At 35.2% G+C, this 26,855-nt stretch overlaps 1 protein-coding gene across 2 annotated transcripts; it reads left to right on the top strand.

Moving 5' to 3' along the window:
- Positions 1-15,904: 15,904 nt before the first annotated feature.
- LOC135151661 (uncharacterized) lies at positions 15,905-26,445 on the top strand. Of its 2 annotated transcripts, XM_064090683.1 has the most exons (8): positions 15,905-16,059; positions 17,033-17,078; positions 23,496-23,626; positions 23,717-23,843; positions 24,860-25,207; positions 25,293-25,379; positions 25,661-26,014; positions 26,123-26,445. In XM_064090683.1, the coding sequence occupies exons 3-8, from the start codon at positions 23,496-23,498 to the stop codon at positions 26,174-26,176; spliced, it is 1,101 nt and encodes a 366-aa protein (XP_063946753.1). In that variant the 5' UTR covers positions 15,905-16,059; positions 17,033-17,078; the 3' UTR covers positions 26,177-26,445. The 2 variants fall into 2 exon arrangements, with proteins under 2 accessions (XP_063946753.1, XP_063946754.1); XM_064090684.1 differs by lacking the exon at positions 17,033-17,078.
- Positions 26,446-26,855: the final 410 nt, after the last annotated feature.

Genomic DNA, 26,855 nt, shown 5'->3' with positions numbered 1-26,855 from the left:
TTTTCAGAAGAAAACTACAAACTGGGATGCTATTCCAATGGACATGCTACAAATCGGGTATTCTCTGATCTATTCTACTGCTTTTGATTTTGGTAGATTAGTTCTTAGAAATATTGGTGAAAGAATGCTTGAAAACAGGAAAGTCATATATTTCTCAAGATTTTGCCAATTGTTGTTTAATGCCACTGTTGGAGAAGTGGATTTTGATGCTGCAGATGAGATCAAACCTTTTAAACTCCATAAAAGGGCTTTTAAGGATCTCATATCTAAAGATGAGAAGAGACCAGTTCTCAGACCTCTGCAAATCCCAGCTCCATTCAGAGCAAGGCTGAACCTTCCTCAGGAACCACAACAACAGCCTCAACAACCTCAACCACAACATCCAACCTCTCCCACAGTCACCAGAAAACAAAGATCATCAACTACAAAACCATCCAAATCTACAAAGTCTGATGACCAACCCTCTACAACCAAAACCAGAACCTCTGTTGATACACAAGTTCTAAAGACAAAGTCTGATAAACCAGCAAACTCTGATGCTGCAAACTCTGATAATGTCCACAGTGAAGCTGCTTCTCCTCCAAAGCAGAAGAAAAGAAGAAGACTTGTTGCAGCATATGAATATGATGATCTAGAAACTGCACAAGTTGCAAACTCTGAACCTACTCCTACACCAATCTCTGCACCTGTTCAAGCCACTCCTCAAAAGCCACCAAGATTCAAAAGAAGAGCAAACAAGTCTAAGAGGCCAAGGGTGCCAATCACTGAAATCACAGACTTCACAGTTGAGGAAGAGCACACACCATCCACTCAAGCTGCTGAACAGTGTCAAGCTCTAATGGTGCTTCCCATCCAAGCTGTTCCTATAACATCTCCTACAGCATCCACTTCATCTTCTGAAGTAGATGAAGAAATACGATGTGATGAACAAGCTACAACTGAAGCTGGAGCAAAAATATCTGATTCTCAATCTCCATTATCTGATCATGGTCCAATTCCTCAATCTCCAATGAAAATCCCTGAGAATGCCATTGTTCATGATACAGCTCCAGAGAACTACAGGTCTGATGTAGTTGAGGAAACTGACAAAGTAGCTGTGGAAGCTTTACAATCTCTTGCTCAGACTGGTGAAAAGCCCATAAAGTCACAGTCTGAAGCTCAAGAAAAATCTGCTCAGGTTAATGTGGAGAAAGTTGCTGATCCTGTTCCTGAAGATGAAAAAGCAAACTCTGATACTGAGGATGATGCCAGTTCAGATACTGCCAAGGATGAAAATGATGGAGTTTCTCTGACACAACAGAAGTGGGAGTCAACTAGCCAGTATAATTCAAGGCTACAAACTCTGAACACAGACTCTGAGCCACTTCCAAGGGATCTTCAGGTTGATCCTCCAAATGAAGTATGGGATAAACTCTGGCTCAGCCACCAACATTCCTTGGAAACACCTAAAGCTGAAGAGTTCTTATCTATGGCAGAGAAGAAAATTACAAACTCTGATGTTATGTCAAGCCTCAAGGGCACAATTCTATATCTGAAGACATTTCATCCTGCTCATGCCCAGACATCTAAATCAATAGATGGTCTAAGAACAGAGGTGGCAAAAGTCAAGGAGACAAATGAACTGGAAAAGAAAAGGACCATCAATCCTATGAAAGAAAATGTACAGAAGCTGGTAACTGCAAATGAATCTCTGGACCAAAGGATGACCATGATAGAATCATCAATTCTGATTCCTGATGAGGATGATGTCAAAAAGGGGGAGAGAGTAGCTAAAGTCAAATGCAAGCCTACTCATCAAACTCTGAAGAGAAAGAAGAAGGATGATGATAATGATGATGTGGATGACTTCACAAAGCACAAGAGATTTCAAGCAGGAACTGGTGGAAGAGTTTCAAACTCTGAAAGTCAGAAACAATCTAAGCAAAGCACAAAGTCTGGTCCAACTCACAACATCACATCTGGATCTAAGCAAAGACCAGTGACTGGATCAGACAAACCCATGACTGATGAAGAGCTTGCCAGATTGGTTTTTGAACAAGAAAATCCAGAAGCAAATTTGGATTTGGAGTTGATTGCTGCAGAGGAAGCTGAGCTGAAAAAGGAACATATTGAAGCCATAAACTCTGGAAAGATCCAAGAGCCTGCAAAGTCATCTACCAAGCCAAAAGAAAAAGGAATATTGATCAAGGAAGCTACTGTTGCTGATCAGAGTTTACCAGTCAAAAAGGTATACTCTGAAGATGAATACAACTCCAAGGGTAAAAGCAAAGTAGATGAAAATCTGGAGAAAGGCTGGGAAAAGAAGAAGCCTACAACCTCTGACAAGGATCAAGTTGTGAGGGAAAAGAAAACAGAAGCTGCAATCTCTGATAAAGCTCATGTTGCAGAACCTCAAAAAGAAAAATTGACCTCTGACACAGCTCAAGTCAATAAGGAAGCAAAGAAAGACACAGTCTCTGACAAAGCTCAAGCTGTGTTCAAACCAACAACTACTCCACTGGCTGGATTTGCAAAGCCTACTCTGATGACTGAAATAAGTTTTGAAAAAGGCTCAATTAAACCATTTTCTCATCAAAAGGCAGGAAGAGATAAAGGAGGGCTGGGATCCAAATATGAAAAATTTGATCAGAGTATAGGATCAAGACCAGATGACCCCTCATCTCTCTGTGCTCCCAAGACTGGAGTATTGCAAGACAGAATGGACAAACTTGATTCAGTCCAGTTGGTAAAGAATGACAGAGGAGATAATATCCTTATCTACTTCATGTCTGATGGAACAGTGTTTAGAGTACTTGAAGCAGATCTATATGCTAAACACTGGGAAGAATTGAGATATGTATCATACATATTTCAAGTAAAGAACAAGTCAGGACAACACATCTCCAACCTGCTAAAAGATCAAATCAGAAGAAAGATGGGGATTACAGGAAACAAAAATGCTGGACCTTTCATTCCTAAATATCTCAATCATAAAGGACAGCTGGTGGAGATGAAGAAAAATTCAGCAAAGATTGAAACAATAGGTGGAATCAGAACTCTTGCATTTAATGAAGAGTCTGATAAAGCTTACAATATCAGGCTGGATAGGGACTTGAAGAAGAACAAGATTTATGATCTCAGAGCTGCAATTTATCAAACTGGAGTTTCAGATCCAGAGCTGAGAGAGATCAAGAGACAAATGATTACAGTGCTTGAAGAAGCTGAGAAAGAACTCCTCAGAGAGTATCTAAAGACAGCAAATGGTATCTATGCAGCTAAGGAGTAAAGTATCTGTAAGTTTTAAAAGTTTTCTGTTACATAGTTAAACTCTGTTGCATTTGACTTAAATGTTTTGACATCATCAATTATCTGTTAACTTGCACATAACTTATTCATGCACAAGTTGGGGGAGATTGTTAGATATAATTGATGATTACTAATGTTCTTAAGGTTTGTTTTAGAACAGGAATCATCAGAGTTTAAACTGGAAGCTGATCAGAGTTTAGTAAAGTCTGACAGAGTTTGATAAAGTCTGATCAGAGTTTACATAGTCAAGACTCGTCAGAGTTTACACGTGGAAAGAGCTCAGAAGCGGATATACTTCAAGGAAGGATAGAAGCTGAGGAGTGATTTGCTGACTATGGAAACTAAACAGAAAACTGGAGCAATCTTTGATTGATAGATTTATTAGCTGATTTATAGGATATCAAATCAGAGATTGATTCTGTAACTGTGTCTATATAAACACAGATTAGGGTTACTCTATATGAGTTGAGTTATCAAGTATATTGTTAAGAACCCTAGCAGCTCTTGGTGATAGAATATAAATCACTGAGAGAGTTTTTGTAACCATCAAGTTTTGTGAATATAAGAGTTTACTGCTTTCGATCTCTTATATTGTCATACTGTATTACATATTGTGATCACTATATTATTATATATAGTGAATTAATAGGACCTAACATTATTAGTATTTTTATAAAAATATTATAATATATTTAATTATATAAGTTTTGATTTAAAATTATATTAACAAGTCATTATACATAATATTTTTTCTACTTTTATATAATATTTTGAGTATTAATTCAAATTGATAACTATTTTATAATAAAATTAGAAGATAAAACTAGATTTATTATAATTGATTTACATTATAATATGAAAATACGTAAATAATAAAATGACGTGGATTATTTAAAATATATAATATACTCCCTCCATCCCAAATTAGATGAGCTCGTTGACTTCGGGTACGCACTTTAAGATCCATTGACCGCATAGCTACATTACTTATTTTTAAAATTTTATTTTTGCAAACAAAAATTTAAATATGAAATTTTCGTTTGGAAAAGAAAAATTGAAAAAACAAATTTCAGAACTAGATGGTCAATGCACTTTAAGTTACGTGCCCAAAGTCAACTAGCTCATCTAATTTTGGATATAGGGAGTAATATAATATAATATGTTTATAATTAATATTATATTAATATATAAATATAAATTTATATTATATTTGAAAATTGGGGAGTTTCGAGGCGGATCAGGGCGATGAGAGACTAATACCCGAACCCGCCCCGATTCCGAATGTTTTATAAAACTTCCCCCGATCTATGCCCCAAGCCGAAAAAATCCCCGGGGTATCAGATCGGGGCCTCACATAGCTCGCTTACGTGTCAACCTGGCTTCGTTATGCTCGGGCTCGTATGCGTTAGAGTTGCAGGTTACGACCTTGCGGAATTGAGGGCATTATATGCCGGGGGTTCGCTTTCCCTCGGGTTCACCTTCGGGCTCCAATATATCCTAAGCTTCTCTTCAAATTTATTCTGATTTCTCCACGCGTGGTTGATGATGACCAGGAATCATGAAGTATTTGTTATGTCCAAAATCGATATGGTACCTAGCAGACCCACGTTTGAACATAGACCACCAAAATGGGCATGTCCAGTTACTTTGATGAAGATTGCTAGCACCCAGGCCTCACATCAATATTTTACTAGGTCTCATGAGTTCATAATTATGTTAGGCCAGTCCATAGTTGAGTCTCGAGCCCCAAAAAAGATGATTCATGCCTTCCAAGTGGAGGAGGTAACTACAAGGAGGATATGACCCCTAGGGTTACTATCGATAAGGATGCTCCCTTTGAGCTCATTTTCCAATAAGTCTCATGGCCTTGTTTGTCTATTTCAAGATTACCCTACATGAGGGGTCACTAGTTTTATATATTAAGACGGTCTCACATTAGGACTACTCCATTATCTCAGGTTCGCTCATCCCTTAAGAGGATGAACAAGACATGAAAGCTCATGGTTAGTTCTTACTCGGGCCGCATGTGTATATATCTTGAGGTTTCTACCTTCGCTCAATTGATCGCTATCCATTCTATGACTCCTAGCTACCCGGGCTTGGATCATGTGAGTTAGGGGCTTCATGACAGTGGCTTACACGCTCCAATCGATCTGAGCTCTGATGGATCAGACAAAACCTAACTCGTTAAAAATTTTTTTTGCAAAGAAGTGTGTGGTAGTTTAACCCCTATAGATAGGATACATATATCTCTTATATTACTATCACGATTCTTGCGGAAAACACTTCCTCTTATTTTTTCAAGGATCAAATACAAGACCAGCTACATTTTACATCACTCCCTGCCCCGTATTCTTCACTATATCCTTCTTACATTTAAGCAAGTTTTCATATTTGTTATTCATCACTTTATCCCATTGACAAATATTACTTATATCATTGTGAAAATAATTTATGTGATTGTTTTAACACAAATGCAACTATATATCATTCAACAACCATGTAAACTCAAGTTATACTTCTACTGAATGCTCGTGAATAAAAATTTCTGAATTCAATTGTTATAAATATGTTTTTCATCATGTTAAACCCCGTTATATGTGTTTTGAGCACTCATGTTATGAGTTTAGTAATCACAGGTTTGAGAAATATTAGAGTGGGAGCAAATTAAAGGTTGGACTAAACAAATTATGTTGAGCACTTTCTCTTGCAACTCCAAATAAAAGTGATGGTCTTCTAGGTGTGATTTATCTAGGAATGTATATTACAGTCTTTAAGTATAATAAATCGATTTTCTTGAAGATTCAGGCTGAAGTGCTCGCTCTGCAATGTAAAAGATTTCTATGAACCCCCGCATTAGACCTTATCATTCTACTTGAAATTGGAATAGAACAACTAAGGATTTGATTTAACTGACATGAAAAAGTAATCTGCATTGTAATGACAAATATTATCGGGACTGAACCAATCAGTAAAAAAACTGTAATTTAACTATCATTAGCATTCAAACAGTGTCCATGATTGTGGGAAGATACTGAATGAGTAGAGATCATGCATGTTTACATCATAACCACACCACATCTGCAGACTTTTACATATTGAGAACAGCATAGCTACAGCACTAACACCACTGGCCTATTAGTTCTTGTATTTTTCTACATCTGTGTATCCAGTTCAAAGTACTTTCAGCGCTTAGCCGCTTGCACTTGATGTGTCTCTCAGTTGTTTGTGATCTCTTGGGATACCCTTTCTCCCGTTTGGTTGCAAGAAGTCATGTTACAGCAGCTTCTAGCCTTCCGAGCCCCCTTATTTGGCAGAAGAGTAGTGCTAGGTGCACAAAATTGTGTACAAATATTTATACATAATGACATGACAATTGATGTAGTGGGTTCTAATTGGGGTTTTTGATGTAAATACAGGGGCTCATTCCAATTAAAACCCACCACATGTTATTATGTACAAAATTTTGTACACAATTATGTATACCAAACATTTTTCTTTGCAGAAACCAGAACACGGTTTAGATAATCTCAAACCTCAGTCTATCAAATGCTTTCGCGAACCTCTGCTATACGTTTATTTATTCTTTACTAGACGATGCCAGGGAAGCCCTCCGATTGCTGATTGAGTTAGGGAGGAAGTACTTACTACTACGAAAGGCCTTTTACCAAATCTATGTCGATGGAATGAAGCCCAAATTACAAATCTGAAGGGCTCTAGGAAATGACAAATACCAATCTATGCCACTGGATTAAGCCAAAAGAAAATTGTTACAGCTTAGATAACATGGACATCCCCTTAGAACTAATCACACATAAGCAAGCTGGTCAGAACATAAAGGAAATCGTAAACTCGTGATGTCTAGAACCTGATTAGTTGCAGATTGTACAAATTTCTAGTGAATGAGATATGTTAAAGCCAAGGCCACTAGCATCAGCACACACGCGATAATTTGATCAACAGTCAGCCCTGCATAAATGGTATCATAACGTAACACGTCCATTACATGGTATCAGAGCTCAGATTGTACGCGAAAAACATCGACTTACCGTCACTATGGGTCGGGTATTGAGCATTGACAGCAACAGGAAAATAAATGGTGAAGAGTATGATCAAAATGACAACTGCTTTTGTGACTATGGTCTCCATTGTGGTTATTTTGCACCTCTGTTATCTATCAACCTTTCGAAGTTTCACTGCCAATTACCGTCGCAGAGCTTTCTCGTTAAAATTGATTTACAAAAAATACAAAAGTTTATCGAGTCTTGAATCGTAGGATGATGTCTAATTTTAGAAAAATAAAATGTGAAGCAAAGCATTCAAGGTGGATGAAGTTAAAAGAAGAAGATTTGATAGGTTTAGAGAGAAACTTGCGATTCCGCTAGATAAATGTGCCTTGCATGTAGAATATTTGCCATTTTCTGTTCCATATTTCTTATCCAATCAATCCATTTTTTAATACTTATTATGTATTAGTTTTAAAAAAAAAAAATTATAATGTATTCTTTCAAAAAAAAATAAAAAATACTTATAATGTATAAATTGATTTTGCAAATCTATTGATATTACATTATTGCTTCTATCGGAGCATTTCATTCGCATTAATGTCTGCTACAACAAAAAACAGGGTATACAACCTGCCACAAACAAAAATTATAAATAAATTATGTAAAATTTACGGGCTTCTTTATTTTATAAATATATTTTAATGAGCTTTTTAATTAAAACTAAAACATAAGTGATGGTTGGTGAAAACTTCCTTAGGATCCCGTAGTGTATCATGGCCATCACCGGAAGAGTCCTTTCTCTTGTGTTTTTTTTGACCTCTCCTTATCTTGCTCTTGCTTTTTCCTTTTATAATATGATGGAGATGAGTCATCTCCCTCTTTTCAGGGGCAAGTGACAAGTGTTTATGTTTGTAGATGTAGAGTAGGTGATGAGGGAAGACTAGGATTACAGGTGGCAAGCATTCTGGAAAATCTGGGATGACTAAGTGGAAGCAGGTGACGAAGAGGTGATGAGGGAGCAGTGGCGGAACCAGAGGGGGGCTAGGGGATGCTAGAGCCCCCCCTAACCTCGGAAAAACAGTGTAAATTTTTTTCTCAGCCCCCGCTAAATTAGTGATGTCAATATAATTTCTTTTCACCTCTGCTGAATTATAAATGTCATAGGGAGGGATTTATTGTAAAAAAAAGGAAAGAAGACTCTCAGTCTAAAGAGAATCTAATTAACAAATACATTCAAAGAGATATACTCAGAGCAACTCCAACAAACTCCTTAACTTTTCTCTAAAAATAATATAAACAATCAACTCTTAACTATTTAAGAGGTATAATTACACAATATATCCAACGATATTCCCTACACACGCTCTCTATCTATATCTGTTATTAAAATATGCATACCTACAAACTGTATCATGCATGCTGAGTACTTTGAACATAGGAAATATAATATAAAATATAGTTAAGAGGGAGAGTGAAATATAGTTAAGAGGGAGAGTGTGCTCCTCATTATTGAGGAAGCAAATAGAGCTCCTAAGTTTTTGAGGAGGTGCTAGGAGCTTGTTGGAGTTCATTTCATCTCCGTATTCTTCAAATTTTGGCTAAAGAGCCCATATGAAGAAGCTTCTGGACATACTCTCATAAGTCATACGCACACGCTTGACACTATCCTAACTCAATGGAGTTCTTTTGATGAAAGTTATCTTGACAATTACTAATGATTTGTGATAAGCTTTACAACAAAGAATCAGAATGATTTGGCACTCCATTTCAAATGATAAGAAGCGGATAAAGATTAATATGGACTTCAAAGTATAGGAAATCTTTCTTTCATGATGGTTAATACAGTTTATCTTCTAGTTGAGTTAGCTCTGGTTTTACCCGTTGTCATTGCTACTGTTGAGAGAGTTTTTTCCGCTATAAATACAATTAAGACTTATCAGCGTAATAGGATGAGAGATGCATGACTGAATGATAGTATGATGATATATGTCGAGAAAGCTATTTATGGAAATGTGGACAACGAAATAGTTCAGCCCACCCTAACTCTCAGTCCTGGTTCCGCCACTGTGAGGGAGTGACGTGGCTGCCGTGGGGATATGGGGTTACGGCTGGAGTTGAGAGGAGTGAGCTTCTGGGAGGAACTGTAGGGAGGTCTGCTACAGGGAGGGAAACCATGCAGGGTAGTACGCCGTAGGGCATAAGGTATGGAGGGCTGTAAGACATATTGGAACGTACTTGCTATCACCCATAGTAGCTTCTTTTGTTGCTCTGGTCCTAGGATTTTCAAGTTGGTGCGTGGCATACTTACGGCATCATTGTACAGGCATCATTGTACAGGGGTGCTAACGGCTTTTTCGCAGGCTGTATGGATAGCCGTAGCCATGACAGTTTTATAGGTTATCAATAAGTATTTAAAATTCTTATTAAAATATATTTTGTAGGTCTATTTATTTATAAGTATTTTGGCGGGTTTAATTATTAGGATCGTAACTAACAATATCAATAATTACATATTATCCCAAAAACACTCTATTAAAAACTATATAATTAAAAAGATGCATATATTTTGGAATATATGCATTTATAAGAAATTAAATATTACATTATACAACAAAAATATAAATAATGTAAACCATGTGTTTGGAAAGGGTATTTATGAAAATAAATATTTTAAACATTAAATTTTCAAGAGAAAAGAATAATTAATCAATCAATATAATTTAATTAAATTTCAATTAATACTAAAATATTAATAATATTAAAACTTAAATTATAAATAATACGAGCCCTCTTATTTTTCATTAGAAGGTCACAAAGCAATCAAGGAAGACCCAAGTACCATGGATCAAACGGGAATGAACTGATAACAATAAACCTATATGGTAACCTTCCCTCCTTGCACAAGGCCCGTCCTGCTAAGTCCAGTCCTATTTCACGGGCTTCAGTCCAAGCAGAAGGCCGTGCTTTTTAAGCCGCGGCATAGCATTTGACCGGCATTATTATGAACGTTTAGGAATTAAATAAAAGTTAGGGAAATTATACAAAACACTCCCTTTTTTAAAGTATTTTTAAAAATATTATTATTTTGAAACTTATTTCAAAATTTTCTATTTTTCAAGTTTTATTTTAGAAATACGGTTTGCAACTTTTGCAACCAAAATTGCAACGTTGATGTGATTTTTTAAAAATTGATTTTAAAAACTTATTTTCCGTATAAAACTAATTTCCAGATGCCCTTATAAGAGTATGATTCGGAGAATTCGTGAAAATGAGACAATCGAGGTGTTTGTATGGACTTAACGTTGCGGAATGACAAATTTCGAAAATAATTTCCTGATTTTTTTTAGATTTCGATGAGGAAGATGGCGGCTTTTGATTAGTTTCTAACGGAGCTATTAACCAAAAAACCCAACTAACTTGTCGTTTTTTTGCCAAAAAACATTTAAACTTTTTTTTTCACTAATAACCCCAATAAACTTTACTAAATATATCTTTGAAAAAAATTAACTAGAGTTACTTATCGCTGACGTGGACTAACCATGATCATATTATATCTTATATGAAAAATTAATTACAATTAATCAAAAATCAAAAATAGTAAGAATAACTAAAAAAAATATATCAGCACCACTAAAATCAGCTTTAAGATGGGTTGGTCACTATTAGTGCTACCTTTCCCTTCTTGTTACAGCAAGCATTGCTCTGGCAATTCACTATGATGCAGTTCCTTAATACACACAGTAACTTCACTATTATGCACTACTATAGTGAACGCTTGAAATTTGACTGGATAAATGAATTCAGAAATAACAAAGTTTAAGAAAAATTATGATATTGCTGCTTTGCGTTGTAAGTTCAACATGTCAGATTCTATGTCTATTGATTTTCAATCTTTAAAATCTAATTTCAGAACGTTCTCACTATAAGACATGATTATATACAAAGGTCTACTCTGATTCTCTGTGAATACTATTTCCAGTATGTGTGCATAACTCTTTCAAAATCACATACATACCTTGCAGATTGCTCGTGACTATAATCCTGAACATCAAAGTCACCGAGAAGTTCTAATTATTTCCGGAATTTAGCAATTATATAAAATCAAATTTGTTTGTATAAGCGTAATTTTGATAAAGATGATGAAACCCTCAGATATTCAATGGGTTTATATGAAATTTGAAATTAGAATATTATAAATTATTAAAGGATAAATTATTATTATTAATGAATAGGCACGACATGGCACACACATGTATTAAAAGATATAAATCAGGGAAAGATACTTGACAAGTCAGATCGGCATATTTAACCATGGTTTATTTTGTATTTTTTTAATATATTTTAATAAAGTTTATTGGGGTTGTTAATGAAAACAAAAGTTTAAAGGTTTTTTGGCAAAAAAAAAAAAAATGACTAGCTGATTGGTTTTTTTGGTTAATAGCTCGTTTCCAACGGTAAGGGGTGTGGTGGAGTCTTGGTTTAGCATCGATGGATGAGAAATGACGAAGGTGGAGAAATTGGGGTGTGAGTCTTGTAGGGGGTCAGAGTTTTTGTGGAGAGATGAAGCCATCAAGATGGAGAGAGTGGTGTTGTGGTTGTTGGATGTTCCAATGTTTAGGTAATGTTTAGGTACAAGACAACTATTTGTATTTCAAGGGCGCGCAAACGCAACTTGTTGCGCTACATATTACTTATCAAATATAATTTCAAGTATTAAATTTTTAAAATTGCGTTTGTAGTTGATTTTAGTTGATCGGTTGTAAATATGGTTGAAACTGTTGAAAATTGTATTAATTATCAAAGTTGCATTTGTGGTTGATTTTGGTTGATCAGTTGCAAATATGGTTGCAACGGTTGCAAGTTGTATTTCTGAAAATATTTCTTAAAAGTCGATATTTATGAAAATATATATTTTTCTAAAAGTATTTTTGAAAATATTTTTTGAAACTTGGGCATTTTAAAAAAACCTAAAAATTATTAAATTTAAGGACAAATATTACATAACATATCTATAAAAATTTACTCAGAGAGGCAAAGAAAGAAATAGGTTTGGACTTGTTTTTAGAATATTTGATATTAAATTTTGAACACTTAATCAATTTTTGTAAGAAAATATGTTTGAATGTCTTAAAAATATAATATAATAAATGAGATTAATTATATAATTGGACACTCACTTCACACCAATATATCATCCGGGTCACTCTCGAATTTTCGATCTTGTTTGAAACACCGTTTTCAAAATTTTTATCAGTCCTAAAAATAAAACGTTAAATTCGAAAACAAATCGACAGTTTGAGAAGTGTTACGCATAGGTCTTTAACACAGTAGCCTCTACAGAGTATGTAGGTACGATTAATTGAATTTCCGCGTCCAGAAAATGGGTAAAATTGATGGTGGAAGAGATGAGTTATGGAGAACCCTAATAATCCATATATAGTCATTTTTTTTATGCGGAATTTCAATTAATCGTACATACATAATCTCTATAGTCTACTGTGTCGAAGCCCATGATTAACACTTCTCAAACTATTGATTTGTTAACAAATTTGACGTTTTATTTTAAGATTGATACAATTTCTGAAAACGGTGTTTTAAATGAGATCGAAATTTCGAGAGTGACCCGGATGATATATTGGTGTGAAATGAGTGTCCAATTAGATAATTAACCCTATAATAAATGTGATAAAATATTATAATGCACGAATAGAGGTGTTGGGCCTGGTACGCGAGTTTAACTCCACAGTAATATGATATTGTTAGGTTTGGACCTAACCGTGCAATTGTTTTTTTTAGACCTAACCCGCACGGTTTTATTTTTGGACACTTCCAAAAATGCCTCATTCTATTGGAGTTAGCTAGCGACTTATCTATCTGAACCTCCCACAACCGATGTGGGACCACTTTTAATAATCTAGAGCTTCACACATCTGGTGCGACACTTGTCAAATAGCGCCTCCCAGTATGTGATCTAACTCCCCCTATACCCATACTAGAAGTCCATTTGGTTATCTTACTCCTCCTAGGCCCGCTTCCCCATCCCGGGGTGGACCATTTGCCTCTAATATCGCTTTTTGGATCAGATTGGTGAGCTCTACTTGCTCATCCTGGAGTGGACCGTTTGCCCTTTCTCAGGCCCAATCTAGAGCTCATGTGAGTTTGTTATGGACGACTATAAGCTAAAATTCTAATACCACTGGTTGGATTAGATAGGCGAGCCTAACTCCACAATAGTATGATATTATCATGCCCGCATGGATTTGATCTTAGGCACCACCCAAAACCAAAAGACATCATACTTGTGGAGTTATTTGGCTGCTTATATTATAACAATCCGCTCCTTCCATAACCAATGTGGGACAAGTCCTAACTATCTCTCCTTCACACATCAGGCTCGACACTTGTCGAATTCTGTCTTCTCATGTGTGCTCTGGTTCCCCTCTAAGTCCGTATTGGAAGTCAGTTTTGCTATATGACTTCTCTTAGGCCTATTCAAGAATTTCCACCCGTCTAATCCTTAAGGTCAACCTAGGGGCCCATCTATCATTTTTTAGACAATCCTGTAGGAGCCCATCAAAGATTGATACGGATTGTTCCAACCTAAAGCTTTTATATCACTTGTTGGGCCTGTTATACGAGCCCACCTTCAAAATAGTAAGATATTGTCCACTTTGGGCTTTGCCACGACCTAGAGTGGACAATATCGTACTAATGTGGAGTTAATGGGTATTACGCTGCCCACCAAGCGGCATCAAATCCAATCATCAAGAAGATGATCTTGGGATTGCGAGTTGTAGTTGTGTGATGTTGGAGGCTCTTCAAAACTACGATTGTAGGTCGTGGATGGCTTGTGTCGAAAGTTTTCTAAACTAAGGTGGTCTGGTAGCGTGTCTTATAAAAAGAGTAATAGTAGCGGCGGTACAAGGGTCATGAGATTGGTGGTTCTTGGATTGAAGGGAGATTGTACAGTGGGTGTCAACACAAGCCTCACATCGTGAAGATAAAGAAAATTTGTCTTGAATATGAGTAACCAAACAAGTCTTCCATTGGTACGACTCCTTTTTAGAGGAGCCCAAAAAAATTCGTGTGGGCTTGGCCAAGACCTAAAACGGATACAAACGTGGAGTTAATGGGTGTTGCGATGCCCAATAAATTTATTTTATCTTTATGATGTGGGACTTGAGTTCACTACAAGAAACTGGTCCATCAGCGACCAAAATTATCAGCGACCGAAAAGTTGGTCGCTAATATTAAGCAATAGCGACTGCTGTCCGCGACCGCAAGCAACGTCGTCGCTAATACCATATCAGCGACCGACAACGGTTGCTAATTCGGTGCCCAGAATTTTTTTCCTCCAAAAAAATGGAGGGAAAATTCGCGGCAAATCTATTTGCGACCGGCTATCTGTTGCGACCGCAGGTGGTCGCTATAAGTGCCAGATCATCATAGTATGGCGACCGATGGTGGTTGCTAAAAGGGGTCGCTGGATATTTCCCCCCAAATTTTTTTTTGGCGCAACACATCTGCGACCATAAAATTTTAGCGACCAATTCCCGTAGCAGAAAATTCCACGTCATAGTTTAGCTACGGAGGTTGGTCGCAGAAGTTGGTTGCTAATGGAATTTTTCATTTTTATTTATTTTTCATTAAATTTTTTAAAATTGTTAAAAATATTATATTATTTTAAAAACATTAGTTAATAAAATTTTGAAATTACCTATTTTCAAATTGAAAATTAGGCTATGTATATTAATTTTATAAAATTAAATTGAATATTTTAAATAAATTGTATAAATTTTGGCTACCTATAAATGCTATGGTATTTTTATTTTACGTACACTGAAAACAGAAGATGTCTACGGTTTAGGCATTGTAAAATTACAAACTTTAAATATAATATCTTTTTCATTAATCTTGTAAAGGATACTTTTAACAAATATATGTATTTGTTCATTCTTAAGTATGAACATGCGCCATTTATTTCTTCCACTGCTTGTTTTTTTTTTTTTTTTTTTGTAATTTGAACATATATGATGATATGCCTTGAATGTAAGTATTTGTCCGGTTTTCTTACTTAAGAATTATTTAAGCTAATAATATTTTATTTATTTTTACTAAAAATACATATTTAAGAATAGATGAGAATTTTTCCAAATTAACTGTACGTTATCAGATTTTAATCTAATCGTTTAGAAGGGGTTAATTGAAGAATATTTTTTTTCGAAGCAACTTCAAAATTGACTTTACGTGATTCCGAAATATTAATAATTATAGTTATATATAAAATTATCTACCTTTTGATCGGTGTTTATGTTTAAATATAATAACATCATATATATCTCTAAAATGTATGTTCATGATAATAGTATATCGATCTTATTTAATCCTCTTGTTTTTGAAATAAATTATATTACATAACTTCTAATATTTTTGATAACATTATTACAATTTCAAAAAATACTTACAATTGAAAATTTTCATTCAAAGTATATTATTTTGTAATTAATAATTTTTATTATTTAAATATATTTGCATAAAAAATTAGATGTTTGAAATTTTAAAGTATATAATTAGATGTTTCAAATATTACCCAACTTCTACTACTACTGTTCGTGTCTTAGAGGCAGAGTGCGTGGGTACTGGAAGCCGCTGATTCCGAGGGTTTCCGTCGTCTCCTACAGGCTACAACAGCGAGTGTGCGTGAGTACTAGCAGCGAGTAAACTCTAGGTTTCGGTCGTGCGTCTATTCTAGGGGCCAAATATTTGGGTATGTTTTTCTATCCGAGACAACCTGTGTGTGTATTTCATATATAATTAGTATGGATTGCCTGTTTGTTTGTGGGTTTGTGAAACTATGATCTGATTCAAGTGTTGTTGTTGATTAATTGGTGTTATTATGTGGTTTCAGAAGGGATTTTTTTGTACACTTCAATTATGGTGTGTGTGATTGTGTGTATATTTAATTGGTACGAATTGGGTGATTGTTTGTGGGTTTGTGAAACTATGATCTGATTCAAGTGTTGTTGTTGATTTTTTTGGTATTATTACAATGTGGTGGTATATGGGATTTGCTGTTGATAATTATACTAAGCTCTTAATGCATGAATAATACGTAATAGACTTCTTACATTAATATTTCTATGTAATCAGCTTCTTGTTAACCAATTGAGACTATTCACCTTCTGTTCTTTCAAATCCACATAGCTCAAGAAACAATGCCTTCTGTAAAACGCCCAACTCATTCTAATTCCCCTGAACCTTTCCTCACCAGGCTCCTTTAATAGCATTTGTGATGTAATATAGAAGAGTCTAGGAGGCCTTCCTCACTCCAGCCTCATCATCTTAGAGCCAGCAAAGTAATATATGATAAAGTTTGGTAAAAGTAAAAATGTATGTCTTGACACTGCAAATATTCTAAAGCTGAAACCATCTTTATAGGCAAATGAAAGGTAAAGTGTATAAGCTTTAACTTGTGGCTATTCACTTCAGTGTATTTTGATTATACTAATTTTTATTCATTTCTTTCTATTTTAATAATACTCTGGGATGGAGCTGATGAGAAAAACCAAAGTACATTTGAAGGCCTTTATTATTTGTCATCCTGTATTTTACATCTGAATTTAAATCTCAAGCTTTCCAAACTATATCAAGTTGAATGGTTGTTGTATATATTATTACCAGTACCTATTCTTCTATCAATTTGGAGTATTCATTGTTTTGAATTTGTCAATTCTTATTAGGTGTCGTCGATCACTTAATTAAGAAGTTTTTGGAGTTGCTATTAAGGTATGTAATTTTGTTCTATAATAATGCACTTGTGTTTTAACTTACTTTTATCATACTCAACTCTCTGCTCTGTGTTTTGTTTGAATCCTTCATAATTAATTCTGAGGCGATCTGAATAAATTTGAATTTGACGTGACATACGTGGCGATTCAGGTTTATAGCTGTTATACTTGACCTCCGATTTTTTTTTTAGCATGTTATATTATTAATTTGAGGTATATATAATAATTAAAACTTACCTAAGAATTGTAGAGCCTGTGAAATAATGGAACTTAATGGGAAGAGGAGATTTAAAAACAAGATTTTTAGGACAAAATCTAGAATAATATTAGAACAATGTATTTTCTATTAGTACTCTGATTGAAGTACAAAGCTAAATTCTATGTACAGAGGCAAATAAACTTTCCTTGTTGAACTCCAGAAGATAATTTCGATATCTCAAATCTAAATGATAATAATTATCTTAAAAACATAAACGAGATATCTCAACAAATTGAGAGGTTGAATAAAGTTTAGGTAGACATTCGAGAATGCAAATAAATCTCACAGAGATTCTTCACAAGGGGTCCTCTGTTAAACTTTTGTAAGCAGGGCCGACTCAATAATTTAAGATGCCCTGTGCAAACTTAAATCATTTACCCTTTTTAGTATATAATTATTAATTATAAACATATTAATATTATATATAATATATATATATATATATAATAATTATAATATATAATTTGAAATAAAAAATAAAATTTATATATTAATTATCTATTAAAAACACATAAAAAATTATGTATTAAGTTTGTTTATGTGTCTCAATACTTGTATAGCTTATACCAAAAAGTATCATCTAAGTAGTGTTTTCCAAGCTCAAATTTGTAGTAGTGATTTAATTCTTGTGCTACATATGGATTATTTGTATATTTAGTTTTTTGCAATTAAGATGTACTTGTACATAGGTATATTGGCATCATGGACCTGTATTCGGACCGTAGTTGGATGGCACGACGAAAGTCAAGCACTCAGATAGGTGCTACGGCTGAATTTAGAGCCGGTTGCCTAGCATTTTTGGAGTATGCATACAGTCACCCAGAATGTGTCAATGATAGGAAGCAGATACGGTGTCCGTGTTGGAAATGCAAGAATGCTAAATATCTGGATAGAGGCATGGTAAACTATCATTTACTAGTTTCTGGTTTCATGAGAAATTACGAAGAATGTTGGTGGGCACATGGGCAAAGAAGAGATGGTAGCTCTATAGCTCACACTCCAAGCGGTGGTAGTACTCACCGTATGAATGAAATGGTTCATGATCTTGCTGGACCAGATTTTGATTGGGAACAAGCCAGAGGGCAACCTATGAATTCTGATGCCAAAGAATTTTTTAAGTTGTTAGAGGAAGGAAGCGAGCCATTATGGCATGGTTGTACCAAGCACACTAAATTGTCTGCAGTGGCAACATTACTTAACATCAAAGCTGATCACAACATGAGCCATGAATGTTTTGAGTCTCTTTTAAAGGCCATCAAGAGTATGTTGCCTGAAGTTGAGAAATTACCTGATAACTATTACTATTGTAAGAAAATGGTGAAGAAATTGGGTCTTGGATACCAAAAAATTGATGCATGTCCCAATGATTGCATGTTGTTTTATAAGGAAGATGAAAATATGACAAAATGCACAATTTGCGGTCATGATCGGTTCAAACCCAAAAAAGATGGTGTAACTACAAAAAAATCTTTAATACCATTCAAGATTCTGAGGTATTTTCCAATAACAGATCGGTTAAAAAGGTTGTACATGTCTTCGAGAACAGCTGAACATATGAGGTGGCATGCGAGATCTCCATCTAATGATGGAGAACTTAATCATCCTGTGGATGGCCAGGCTTGGAAAGATTTCGACAAAGCACATCCACAATTTGCATCAGAAACCAGAAATGTGAGGCTTGGGTTGTCCACTGATGGTTTCAACCCATTTGGCCACTCAGCTGTTCCATACTCCTGTTGGCCCGTGATTGTTACTCCATATAACCTCCCTCCTTGGATGTGTATGAAACAGCCATACTTGTTTCTTTCGCTCATGATTCCCGGGCCTAATAGTCCTGGAAAGAATTTAGATGTTTACCTGAGGCCTCTTATAGACGAGTTGAAGGTATTATGGAGGGATGGAGTACAAACTTGGGATGTCTCAACAAAGTCTAATTTCAATCTTAAGGCAGCTCTTATGTGGACTATAAGCGACTTCCCAGCTTATGGTATGTTATCTGGTTGGAGCACACATGGAAAGCTGGCATGTCCATATTGCATGGAGCATACCAAGTCTTTCAATCTACAAAAAGGTAGAAAGCCTTGTTGGTTTGACTGTCATCGTCGGTTTTTGCCAGCAGATCACCCATTTCGAAGAAATAGAGAACACTTCAGGAAAGGGAAAATTGAAAATGACAATCCTTTACCGCGACTATCGGGAACGGAGGTGCGAGCCCGTGTGATGAGACTTCCGGTCGTACCATTTGGCAAGAATGATAAGAAAATCAATGGATTTGGCGAGTCTCATAACTGGGTTCGAACAAGTATCTTTTGGGAATTACCTTATTGGTCTACAAATCTGATTCGTCATAATCTGGATGTTATGCATGTTGAGAAGAATGTGTTTGACAACGTGTTTAACACGGTGATGAATGTTAAAGGAAAGACAAAAGACAATGATAAGGCCCGCTTGGACCTGAAAGATATTTGTAAGCGCCCTACATTAGAAATTCATGAATCTGTTAACGGTAAGACAGTCAAACCGCATGCAAGGTACACATTGACCAAAAAGCAAGTTGAAGAGGTTTGCACATGGATCAAGTCCCTGAAATTGCCTGATGGATATGCGTCAAACATTGCAAGGTGTGTTTCAGATAAGACACCAAACGGGAAGTTGAAAGGCATGAAGAGTCACGATTGTCATGTGTTTTTGGAAAGACTCTTGCCTATAGCCTTTCGAGATTTACTTTATAAACCAATATGGGATGCTGTGACGGAACTTAGTCGTTTTTTTAATGACTTATGTTCAAAAACATTAAATGAGAAGGACATGAATATACTTGAGAAGAATATCATAGAGGTCACGTGTAAACTAGAAAAAATCTTTCCACCAGGATTTTTTGACTCTATGGAGCATTTGACAATACATCTTCCTTATGAAGCTCGTGTTGGGGGTCCGGTTCAATATAGATGGATGTACCCTTTCGAGAGGTTGATGGGAATGCTTAAGAGGGCCGTGAAGAATAGAGCTTGTGTCGAGGGTTCGATATGTGAGGCATACAGTTTTAATGAGATATCTACTTTTGTCGCAGACTATTTTCCGGATGAAGTCTTGACAAAGGCTAATCGAGTCTCGAGACATGATGATGGGGGAAATATCGAGCTAAATGGCCGACTTTCTATATTTGGTTTATCGGGACGTGCTTATGGAAAAGGGAGGCGTATATTTCTCTCTGAGAATGATTTGCTTGCTGCACATACTTATGTTCTTCTCAATTGCGATGAGATTGATGAATATGTGAGGTAAACAGGCAAACTCTTAGATTTGTATCCTTATCATCCTTACAACATTACATATTATATACATTCCAATATGCTTATCTTTATAATATGTATATAGATTATATGATGCCGAGTTAAAAGTGAAGCATCCCAACATATCTGATAAAGATATTCAAGTCAATCGTTATAATGGATTTTCACTGTGGATAAAAGATAAAGTAAGTTCATTATCTTAACCATATATACACTCAATAGTAATTGTTAAACTTAATTAATTTATCTAATAAGATGCAATATTTGTAGGCTTTGAGTGAGGGATCAATGATTCCAGCTAATGTCCAAGCCTTAGCTATGGGACCGGACATGGACCAAGTCAGCTATAATGGTTACAAAGTTAATGGTTATGACTTTCATACAAAGACATATGGAAGCGGTAAAAGAACTATGAATTCAGGAGTGTGCGTCCAGGGAGATAGGTACGATGAGCTAAATAAATCTTTTTATGGTGAGTTAGAGGAAATTGTAGAGTTGTCATACAAGGGTACATACGGGGGTTATATTAACATGTTCAAATGTCGTTGGTTCGATTCAGATAAAGGGATACGAGTTGACAGACATAGAATTATTGATATTGATATTAACAGGTCTGCATACTCCAACGAGCCATTTGTATTACCAAATCAAACTGTGCAAGTATATTACACCTCTGGTCCTGGTAGAAAAAGGGATAGGCCTCCTTCAAACTGGCAAACTATAATTCATACTCCTGCACGCAGACGTGAAGAGGTAGTTAGTGGGGAGTTTTACCAAGAACAAATGCTTCACAGACCAACTATAGTAAATGTGGACGAGAATGAGGTAATCCAGTTAGATGGTGGAGATGAACCACATGAAATAGATCCCGAGTTAATACTTGTGCCAAATGACACAGATACAGAAGAAGAAGAGTTACTGACTGATTATGACTCCGAGTCTGAGTCTGAAGCAGATGATGGTTATGAATCAATTGGGGATGAATCTGATCACTCAGACTACGACACTTAAACATTAAACAGATTTAGTAAATTTATTAATCCTATTTTCTTGTTATAATAAGAGAAATTTCTCAATGTCATTTCTTGTAGACATTAAAAATAAAGTATTTGGTGAAATATGTACACAAGTCTTCGAAACCAGTTTAGTTTGTGTTGCCATTATTATCTGGATGTAATTTACTTATTCTTTATGTGCAGTTTTGCTTTAGTTAGAAGACATATGCTATATATAGTTGTCTTTGTGATAGATACTGCTAGATTTTTCATATGCTCCTAAGTCTGGATTTCAGACTTTCGTCCTCAGAATTCTAAAATATACTTGTTTCAACAAGAGGGAGAATACACACGTAACAATGTCAAGATGTTGTGTGCTCACAGTAGCACATGACTTTGTTATGTGGAGCAGCAGGTGCCCACTACCCCATATCAAGCAGATCCAATATAGATATTAATGTAATTTGGACCTCCCAATAAATTTTAGATAAGTTTTTCCATTGAATAATAAGTTATAGAATTTTAGATCCAATAAAAATTTTATAAGCTAGAGATATTTGTACAGTATTACCTAGAACAGTAAAGAATTTGCTAATCTGCTGGTCCTAGTAATATGTTGTGCTTAAAAAGAGGTAATATTAGTTTCCTAGATTAACTTGTAAAAAAATTAAATAAACAAAAGTGTATACTCAGATTTTTTTGTAACAAAAAATAAATTTACAGCTTACATATAATAAGAGAAAAAAGTAGAGGATTTGCCTGTGTATATTAATATAAAAATAATGATTACAAATGTCATCTATGTTTTTATTTTGGTAAGAGTTTTACTTAACCATTTTTTAAAGATATTTCTAAATCGAATTTAAAAGATTAGATGTAATAAGATCATAGAGATAGCACCACATAAAGAGGCAGTTGTAGTTGTGCTTGGTGGCCATCCACAAAGCTGTATATTTAGTTGTTTCACCCTAGGTCAGGTTGCTTGAGTTTAAAACCAATAACAGATTAAGGTCACTACTAAGTACTACCGCTATGTCCAGAATCATGTGTACTACTATTCAACAAATTTGCATCCTTATATGCATGTAAAAGCCAGACATATAACTGTACAATAGCATTTTCACCAACAAGATCTAAACATCTACCAAACTACAGGTCTACAAGTGCAGCACGAGTACTCACACACCAGAAAAATCATAAGATTTATTTTATTCGTTTCTTGAGCACACTGTCAAAATATGAATATATTTGTAGTTATTCATTTTATGAGTTTAATTGTAGTTATACATTGTATGGATAACTGTGAAGATATTTTTAGTAATCGTAGTTATGAATATTTTATATATATTTTTTTCTCAATAATAATCACCATAAACATAATAATTATAGTTCTCAAAATTTAAATTATTTTTAAAGGGAGCTCGCGTAGGTACTTTAGAATATTATGAATGGAAGACCAGCACATCATATATTTTATTACTCACTGCTGTTTGAAGAAGATATTTTAAATAAAACTTGCAAGCAACTAAACAAACACTATTTAAATTGTTGATCTTTTACATGCAGTTACTGTTTAAATGGTTTTAAAGTATTTCAGGCGTACTTCAAGTCTACCTGCTTATATTTTGGTTCATCCATTATATACTACAATCAGAAGCTGTTACTTTTTTAAATTAAAATTTAGCTGCGTGGTTAAAGGAATTGATTTACCTTGCATACAGGACCAAATCCTCTTTGTCCCAGCTTGTTTACCTTGTAATTATAAAAAGAAATAGGGGCAGATCTGTTAGTGTATATTGATCTGGCAGATTATGGTTGTACAACTTGCAATTAGCTATTTCTCAATCTTGTATATATATATCTTTTAGATGGCTTCAGAAGCAACACCAACACCTCAGACAAAGAGCTTCATCGGTAGAGGGCCGAATTGTATCCCAAAGGCCCCAACGAACCCAGATGATCGGACTATGATTCACATTCGTCCTTTTCCACATGACAAGTATGTATTTAATCTTTCTAACATAATATTTTGGTTTCTATTTTAAATATAAACACATGTCTTTTAATGCAAATATGTTGTATTTTATAGTGATTTTGCAGATCCTAAAATCGTGAAGTGCATCTCTCAATTGTGCCTCCAAAATTGGCCTACCCCTGTGATTAGGTGGGCTGAAACACCTCTCGCCCACAAGGATGCAGTTTGGGCTGAATTTCAGGTACAAGTAGGCAATAGCTTCTAGTTTATAACTTTATATATCCTTTGTTGTTGGGTCAAAACGCAGAAATTATAATTTATTATTTATATATCAACTTTTGTTATAGTTTTAAGAGTGGTATCATTTATTAAGCTTTTTTTTAGTGCAAAGTTAGAAATTATCTGACAAGAAAGAGCAACAATAATTAACTTGAGTATTTGGATTACTTTTAAATGCACATTCATTATGGTTATAATTAAAAATATCTTTACCAGGATCTTGATAACTTTTGTTACTCTGGACATGATTCTAAAGTAGTTAGCATTCCCTCATAAATTATTAATTTATTTTTATTTCCTTTCAATCTAATTCTGCATGTCATTATTCTTTCTCATAATCACCAAGCTATCTCTGGAGAATAATTGAGAAGATCAATGCTCTGCTGTGGTTTAGCTAAGGGTTTATAAATGTCTAGGTGCAGAACAGACCTTGATTATTTATTTATTTTATTAAGCATGCTCCTCCTTTCTTCTTTGCAATCAAATGAACATATACAATTAAAAAAGATATTAATATTTATAAATTTCACTTTAAAGATGCTGAGTTGGAACTTTTAAATCTGGCATCTTTGACATGAGCAGCTTTGGCCATTCCTTTTGTATAAATCACTTCCCTAGAGCTCTGGATCTTATAGTACTGCTAGAAACACAACCACATGGAGATTTCATAAATATTAGTTTAGTCATTAATTAACTTGCTTATTATTTTTTTATGGCTTTTCAAGAAACCACATGATGATGATACTAACATGATCCATGTTCATCTTTATATATATTTAGGAACCTTAACCTCTTTAATATATAACTCCTATTAACTAACAATACATATACAGATGTGTACTATTGTGAAATTTAAATTTACCAAATACCAGGGAGTAGTAGCCATGAATATTTTATTAATCTTTGTCTTTTAGATGTTGTGATTCAAGTTAGTTTTACTATATCATTGTGAATTGACTTGTAATTATATTTTTGCAGAAACGCTATAGGTGGACCAATGAGCAGAGTTCGTTAATAGCTAAACTATTCTGGCAAAAGTGTGCTACTAGAACAAAAGACAAGCTTTCAAAAGATCGCTCAAATGCCATAAGACTTGCTGGGGATGCTCATCCAGGTCAAGGAGTTGAGTATATGCATGAGTATAATCCTTGGTGGTGCTCAGCTGATGTATGGTCTCAGATGTGTGACCAATGGAGAGATCCAATATGGTTGAAGAGACGAAAGACTGCTGCCGAAAATAGAGCTGCAGGTGTACCTGATGGCGAGAAGGCCAAAGGTACCTACAAGGGTGGCAGTATCTCCCAGTTGGCACATTTGGTTGCGCGGGTATGAATAGTTCTTAATTGTTTGCAATCATGAGCTTCATGATATAACAAGTTTAGTTTGTAATATTTTAATCTGTTTTGTTTAGGAGTCTGCGTCTAAGGGTGAGCCTATCCACTGGTTAGATGTATATGTTGCCACTCGAGATGGCCTTCCTGATGCCGTTAAAACAGCGGTAACAACAAACTATTTCTAGTTATATATATTTGTGGCGAAGTTGCGTTGAAATTTTTTGAAATGGAATTGCAAAACATGTTTATATTATTTAGCAATGAAATTACGGAACCTGCTACTTTCCATTTGTATAAATAATTTGCTATTATGATCTTATGTTAGAATTTCGGACACGTCACTTTAACACAACATTTTGTTAATTAAGAAGCTATTATAAGGTTATCATACAGTTAGTATTCAATAAATTCATTTTTGACTGTTTTGTTGCTAATATGATGGCAGGATAATTATCGTCTCTTAATGGATGAGCGTTATCCCGTGGGCACTCCACGTCCACATATTGACCAGGAGTTGTGGGAGAAGGCATCTATTGTGAAGAAGAATTATGTTAAGGGTCAAGGACGAAGAACTCGCCCATCCATTTATGGCTCGGGGAGCACACAGTCTTCACAGTTTTCGACTTATCCAGCTGGTCATCATACACCCGCTGACTGTGTCAGAGCTATATGCAGGGATCGAGAGCTTCTTCTCACACTAGGAGGGCATCTAGGGGCAATGGATCCTGAGGAGTTAGCCCGTGCAGTGTCCGCAGCAGCAGCAGCACAGGAGCAGGAGCAGCAGCAGCATGGTGATGAGGTATATTTAATATCTAGTAAAACTACCTTTACTTACGTTCTTGAATGGCGGAGTTGGTTTGATATACTTGTTATAATAAAACATGTTTTATTGTTTTGTTAATTTCAGGGATCACAACATGATGAGCATGATGCTCGAGATGATGAGGCCGGTGGATCTTAGGGTGGTATCGTCATATTTATGTTTTTATCTTTTGGATTTGGTGATGCTCGATCATATGATTGTCTAGTCGATATAACTTTTTACACTATTATGTGGATTTTATATGTCGGATATTAGTGTAGTGTCATCGTATTTATGTTTTTATGCGCCACTTTTGGATTTGGTGATACTAGATCATATGATTTTCTAGCGGATATAACTTTTAATATTATTATGTGGATTTTACATTTATCATTTTCACTATACAGAGTGAGCAAAATGTTTATGTATTTGTGTGTAAAAGCAGATGTGTGTTTGTATTATGTTGGGAAATACAGGTACAAAACAGGTGTAATAAATTTGGTAATTTAATAAAATAAAAAATAAATAAAAATTAGAAAATTTAGTATTAGCGACCGACATCCGTAGCAAGATTTAAAATGACCAATACAAAAAACAGCAACAAATTACAGTGACTAATAGTGGTCACAAACTTAGCGACAAAACAATCAGTAGCTAAATTTAGTTGCTAACGTTTGCAACCGCGCGCGGTCGCAAATACTAGTCGCAAAACTTAGCGACGCGGAACGGTCGCAAATACTGGTCGCAAATATTAGCGACGAAGAACGGTCGCTGATCCTTGTCGCCGCCACGTGGATTGGCCATAAATTATGCTGACTCAGATTAGCGACGGGGTCGG

This window comes from Daucus carota, chromosome 3 (assembly GCF_001625215.2).
Source record: "Daucus carota subsp. sativus chromosome 3, DH1 v3.0, whole genome shotgun sequence".
In the NCBI taxonomy this organism is placed as follows: domain Eukaryota; kingdom Viridiplantae; phylum Streptophyta; class Magnoliopsida; order Apiales; family Apiaceae; genus Daucus; species Daucus carota.
Note: the sequence above shows the minus strand (reverse complement) of the source record. Positions and strands in the feature narration are given on the sequence as shown.